At 40.7% G+C, this 6,143-nt stretch overlaps 1 protein-coding gene across 1 annotated transcript; it reads right to left on the bottom strand.

Moving 5' to 3' along the window:
• Nucleotides 1-359: 359 nt before the first annotated feature.
• On the bottom strand, nt 360-5,928 carry COMTD1 (catechol-O-methyltransferase domain containing 1). Its single transcript, XM_009888663.1, has 7 exons — nt 5,886-5,928; nt 5,379-5,512; nt 4,166-4,271; nt 3,228-3,346; nt 2,897-2,951; nt 1,287-1,420; nt 360-512 (listed from the first exon to the last, which is right to left on the bottom strand). The coding sequence occupies exons 1-7, from the start codon at nt 5,926-5,928 to the stop codon at nt 360-362; spliced, it is 744 nt and encodes a 247-aa protein (XP_009886965.1).
• Between the last annotated feature and the right edge of the window lie 215 nt (nt 5,929-6,143).

Below are 6,143 nucleotides of genomic sequence, written 5' to 3'. Positions count from 1 at the left end.
TATTCTGCTACTCAGTAGCCTCTTTTATAACAGAAAATTACTTTGTTGTATTGACTCACTTGGAACTCAGTCATTCCACAGAGGGAGATTTTTTCCAACCACTGTCTTACAAGGATAACTTCTCGTAAGTTTACTTGCTTTATTACAATTAAAGTAAGAAACCATAGTAGATCTCAAAATAAGTCTCTCTTCTCAACTTAGCTGCCCTTAGGATCCTGCTGCTCCTAAAGTCTACTTTCCCAGGCTATGCTATCCAGTGGAGATATAGGTTAAATAACCATTTTTGATACTGCTCCGCCTGCATTTTTCCTGATGATTTGATGCTGCTTGTTGTCTCCCATCTGCTGGGCTTCCTCCAGTTACAACTTGAATGCTAATGTGACTCCATCCCCCATTGGGAGCATGCTGATATTGACTCGTGCATCTCTGAGAAGCTTCTCATTAAGGTGGTGGATGCTCTGGGTTGCCAAGTCATCCTTTCTTGGTTTTAACACCCTTCCACTCCAAAGGACCTATTGAAAAAAGACATGTCAGGCACCTCTTTGTTCGAATACGTTTCCTGGACCACAAATGAAGCTTTGGAAAAGGTCCTGCGTGTTTTCTAGAAATTGATTTTATTTATTGTATTTCAGATTTCTAATGGTCTCTGACATGGAGCTGTCATAAGCAAGTGGGATTGGGTGTCCACAGAATTGACTGATTGTACTTCTACTGCAAATTAATCACATCTTTTTTTATTTTGGCTTCTAAACATAGCTATTTTTAAAAGCCCCTATTCAGCTGCCACCAGAGCCCTGAAGGTGCCTGAAGTTTAACACCATTCTTTGTTAAAAAAGTAAAAAAGTTATTAATTGATAACTTAGTAGTAGTTACTGATAACAAGTGCTACCTTTGATCCTGTGTAAGTACTGTACATAGTAGAAAATGCACTACAAGACAAATCAGAATAACACAGAGCATTCTCTGTATTAAATTACAAAAAAATTTGATAACTTTGTTATCCCAGGCTGTTTATGTACTACCATAAATTTAACGCGTTACTTCTATAGAGTTTTACTCCTTGCTTATGTTAGTGTTCCATATAGCTTACTTTAGGAATTTATGATGAATTTTAAAATGCTCCCTTGTATAACATGGAACAAACATGCTGCAATTGGCAACCGACTTGCAGATCAGAAATCACATTACTAGAATCTCACTGTGAGTGTTTTTTTTTTTTTTTTAACTTTCCCAGAGGCAAAAGCAGTAACTCCCTGTGCTACTGCCACTACAAGTTCAGTACTTACATTATCAATAGCTATTATTCCCCCTTTCTTTATGAGGCGCAAACATTTTTCATAGTACTCGTTGCAGCTTTCTTTATCCGCATCAATGAAAGCGAAGTCAAAGGTTTCCGCTTCTCCACTGGCTAACAGTTCATCTAGATAAGCAACAAAGTGAGTCATTATACCCTGGTTAATGCTGTGTAGGAGGAAGTCATACATTTCTGTCGAAGGTCTCATTAAATAATGTTTTTGGTGCCTTGACCAGGCAGCCTATTCCTCTACAACTAATTACTGGAAAAGCTTATCCCACAGAAACCAATCTAGACATGATGTATGCCATAAAACACTCAGTTACTGAGTTCTGCCTACTTGGAAGTTCATGGAGTAGTTCTAAACCTGCAGGATATAGCTGGGACTGCTGAAAGGTACCGTAAAAATAAGTCAAGCAGTTTGAAACTGGACACACTGTACAACTTCAGCTATTTTTTGAGCTGACTGAGGAGAACTGTTTTCTTAGGTGGATTAGCATTCTTCTCACATTTATGAACAGGTCCTAAATGCTAATCTCTCACTGATGACCAAGGGCCATGATACAGGTCATGAACAAACGCTGTCAGAGATCTTTATCACAGCAAAAAGTTGCTTAAGTATTCCCTCTCTGGGCCAAGGCAAATGGAATTCAGTTTTAAGGTCTCCTAAATGGACTTCTTGACTGAGAACTCCAAATTGCCAGTTGCTGAGGGGCTGACTGCAGCCTTCCTAAGGTTGTCTGCCACCCCTCTCACTTGCCCTTATCCTCTGTCAACAGAGTATATTTTTGTCTGAAGCATTGCCTAGACAAAGCTGTTCGTCAGACTTCAAGGACAGTGCATCCTAGCAGACTGCTAATATTTGCCTCTTTAGAAAGGATGGATGAATTTGGAAGTAATACAAGGGGAGGGATGGATCCGTGGATCCATCGAACACCTTTGCTGGAAACCTCCTTCGGCCTCCTCCATTCCTAGCAGATTTCTTGCGTTTTCAGAATATTTATTAGTATTCCCTCTGCCCCACATCTTCTCTCTTCCTCATTGGGAAAAGTCATTGCTTTCTAGCGGCCTTGCATGCTTTTGGCACATCCTGAATTTGAACTCCTCTGGACAAAAATCAACTGTTATAACCTAAGTTTTATACTGGCTTGTGTATTTTTTTTTTTTTTTTTTTTGCACCTCAGCCCTTTCAGAAAACTCTTCCTGTCTATAACAAAGAAATACTTGCTTAGAATGGACAATGGATGAGAGAAATTGGGCTTTGTCTAATTAATCTGTTTTAATCAGCTTTTCCAGAAGCAGCTGACAATAGTACTTTATAGATTAAACCAGGCGACGAACAGGACAGGTGAGTGACAAGTACAGCCCACCACACAGGACAAGCATTTTCTTCCTCTCTGCTAGCGTGTAGGAAAACTGTGAACTTACAAAGTTGTGAAGTTTTCTGATTTTTTTTATTTTTTTTTTTTTAATAAGAGAAGCTTTCTCACTGTTAGCAAAGGGATCATATCCACAAGCATATTTGATCTTAGATTTTTGCCAGTATTATATTAATCTTCTATTTCTAGGGAAGTGAAATAAAAAGTATTTTAGATCACTTACCAAGTGTTTGAATTGCTGGCTTAATCCGCAGGTCAATTTTATGCTCTACGCCTGCCTAGAATGGAGAAAAAAGAAAAAAAAAAAAGCTGATGAAAGCGATCAAGAAATAACCAGTTAGTAGGTTGCACTCGGGGACTGACTGGTGTTCAGATATTTTTCCTGTTATTTCTATGTTCCAGACAACACTTATTTGTCTTTCCAAATTGAATTGTCTCAGCCTCCTTTAATGATAGAAGTGCTTCTGTGTGAATGTGTAAGTCTTAAGATACCAAAATCCCTTGACATGCAAATGCAGCTGTCCCAAACATTTAATAGAAGAGATGCTGCTTACCTCCTTCCACAGTGGCTTTCCAATTTTGACGTAGTCCTCATTTATATCACAGGCAATAACCCTGCCATTATCTGGCAGTACAAGTGCCATATTCAAGGTATTATAACCTGTGAAAACACCTAAGAAAATCATAAGAGTCATCAACACTTATCATATTGTGGGGGGTTAAAAAAAAAGTATTGAACTATAGGGCTCTCCAGGAATAAAACCCCAAAGGATGGCAATTTGTTAATGGACACAAAAGATTTTCCTGTCCATTTTAATGTAACAGTGGGTTGGGAGGAATTTTTACTTTTTGTTTGTTTGTTTTAAATCAATCCTTTAGCACAGCTTAACACTGGATTTTTCCAAAAGTCTCCTGGACACACAGGGTCTGATCCTGCATCTCTGAGGAGCACCCTTATTTAAAAGTGGAACTAAATCCTGGGCCAAAGGGACTGGACCAACAGGAAAATACCAGGGCATCGTAACAGCCAGGCCAAGGATGAAGATGGTGGGAACCCATACCTGGCTGCTCAGCATCGGTCTGGCTTTGGGACATCCTGCTAGTATAGGCGCATCAGGGGAAGTGGATGGGATGCAGGGCCTGTGCAGCAAAACATTTCCTCCTGGCGAGAAACTGATATAGGAAGGAAAGAATACACCCTGTCCTGCAACTGCTGGAGACCCAAGTGATCTGTTGATCTTATTTTTTCAGATTGCCCCAGAGTTGACAAGACATTGATGCCGACGCCAGAATTACTGCATGCACAGATGGACAAAGTGGCAAGTGAGTGCAAATTGGACACTACTTTTCACACTGTAGTTTACCCACCTGTTTGCCGAGATAGATATGCAGTGTCTTACTATGTTTAGATTTCTTATGTAAACATGGCTGTATTTGAAGAAGCACAGCCAGGAGCCTTATTCTACTACAGAGAGGACAAAGTGACACTTACCTATTTCAATAACTTTCTTGGCTTTAATGAGTTTGACCAAATTTGCCATAAGCTGAGCCTGGTCACAGGATACCATCATTTTACTCCAGGGATGATCAGCAGTGAGCTAGAAAAGGGAAAAAAATAACACATCACAACAAACAAACCCCAAAGCTTCCAAAACAATATCCTAGAGAAAAAAAAAAACCAAAATGGAGAAACTCCAGGAAAAACAGATACTCTTACCTTTCTCATTTTAGATGGCTTTTGCTTGATCTATGAGCCAGAAGTTGGTTTGAATTTAACAGTAACTAAGGAGGGCAGGATGTGCGTCATAAGCAGTGGCTAATCATTCAAAGCAGTAATATGCCCCAAAGTTACCACGGCTGGGGCAAACTCGGCAATAGTTATAACTGATGAAGAGCTATAGTGGAACCCTGACTGTGTTAAGTTCTTTATTTTTTTGAATTTATATAAACAGATGCACTTAAAAAAAATTACAACCTTTGTACTTATGCTCTTATTCTTCCAAGACATGTAGGATGGTTTTATGAACTGCTAGGTTAAAGTCTGTTGCCAAAGGTCAGACCATGTGGTTCTGGCTGCAGAGCGCAGAGCTGGAGGAGCTGTGCCAGTGCCAGGCTGGGAAGGCCCCTGGCACTGAGGAGGGGGCAGCAGGAGAAGCAGGGCTGTGCTGTGGCAGTTGAATGGAGAGGACAGTCCTCCCATTTCCTGTCTTCCTCTAGGGGTCATTCTAACCAACCAGCTCCAATACTTAACATTTAATTGTTTTTATACAGGACTAGTTTGCCTCACTTGAAATGACTCAATCCTGAGTCGAGAGGTCTGTTCTGAGCTCTGGCACTTGGAGCCTGCTGGGGGACATCACCTCTCTGAGCTACAGCTTCCTTATATGCCAAGTAAAATGAACACAAGTCATCTGTTCAAGTCAAAATCAAGTGCAGCCCAAACACGTGGGCTTGGGAGCCATGGATAAAAAGACATGTCTAAACCGTGTGCCAATACTATTAAATACTCATTTGGGAGCCCTGAACATTGAATAGACTGGGTATTACCAGTTCAAAACAAATTCTAATGTCTATGCAAATAAGATGGAGGAAGGAATATCACAAAGTCCAGCAGTCCAGGACAAGGTGTCGGCAATCCTGAAAGGTCCTAGAGGAACAGTAACAGCACTCAACGAAAAACCTGCATTGGGGGATAAAATACTGACCAGTCGCAGCTTCTTTAGAATTGGATGTTCCCGCAACGAGTGATCCAGTATGTATTGCCAGAGGGGACCGCTTTTCCCAATAATACTCTTGGATGATTTGGGTGTCCCAAAAACTAAAGAAGGGTATCTTTTACCTACCAAAATAAAAAGGAATAAGAACTTTTTTCAGTTGTTGCCTGCTTAAATAAAGCAAGCACTTAAATATTACTAAAAGTTAAAGACTTCTTCGCTCTGAAAAATGCAGTGAAAAAGGAAAATGCAATGTAGCTGGGGACCTTAGTGGACTATAATTTTTTTCCCATCTTTTTAACCTCTAAGATGTCCACCCCAAGTCTGCAAAGGCTGAAAGGGAAAGGCTTGGGTACTTGAGTACTGTGTTGTTCAGTGGCCTATGTGAAGGTTACAAGCTGTCATAGTCTTACAGGGCACGTAACCACATTAAAACTCAAGGGGCAAGTGTAAGGAGAGAAGCATGAATGAGGCTCACCCTTTTCTTCGGCTGGGGACCTTGTTTTGCAGATGGATAGAGGCTGCTGGTTTTTAGGGCCATAAGCCGATGCATCTTCTCAAGCCTTGTGTTCTCCTAATGACAGTGTCCTGCTCTCTATCCAGGGGAAATCTGGCATTGCTCAAGGGCTTGTTTAGCACGAAACCAGTGTGCAAAAAACCATAGGTGCTGACAGCTTAAGTTTTTGGACTATTGCTTGTCTACTTAAACGCAGAACTAATCTCAGCTTTGATGCCCAACGCTTCTTTTACCAAGCG

The sequence above is a fragment of the Charadrius vociferus genome, unplaced genomic scaffold, assembly GCF_000708025.1.
Source record: "Charadrius vociferus isolate BGI_N301 unplaced genomic scaffold, ASM70802v2 scaffold187, whole genome shotgun sequence".
NCBI classification, from domain to species: Eukaryota; Metazoa; Chordata; class Aves; order Charadriiformes; family Charadriidae; genus Charadrius; species Charadrius vociferus.
The sequence above is the reverse complement of the archived record's forward strand: the minus strand, read 5'-3'. Positions and strand labels throughout refer to the sequence as shown.

Bases quoted from the DNA above. Each gene is read 5' to 3' on its own strand.
- COMTD1 (XM_009888663.1), bottom strand. From the start codon at position 5,928: ATGGCCCTAAAAACCAGCAGCCTCTATCCATCTGCAAAACAAG. The intron at 5,513-5,885 runs GTCCCCAGCCGA...TTATTTTGGTAG, and splicing joins CTATCCATCTGCAAAACAAG to GTAAAAGATACCCTTCTTTA. The intron at 513-1,286 runs GTAAGTACTGAA...TTTTTTCAATAG, and splicing joins GAATAATAGCTATTGATAAT to GTCCTTTGGAGTGGAAGGGT.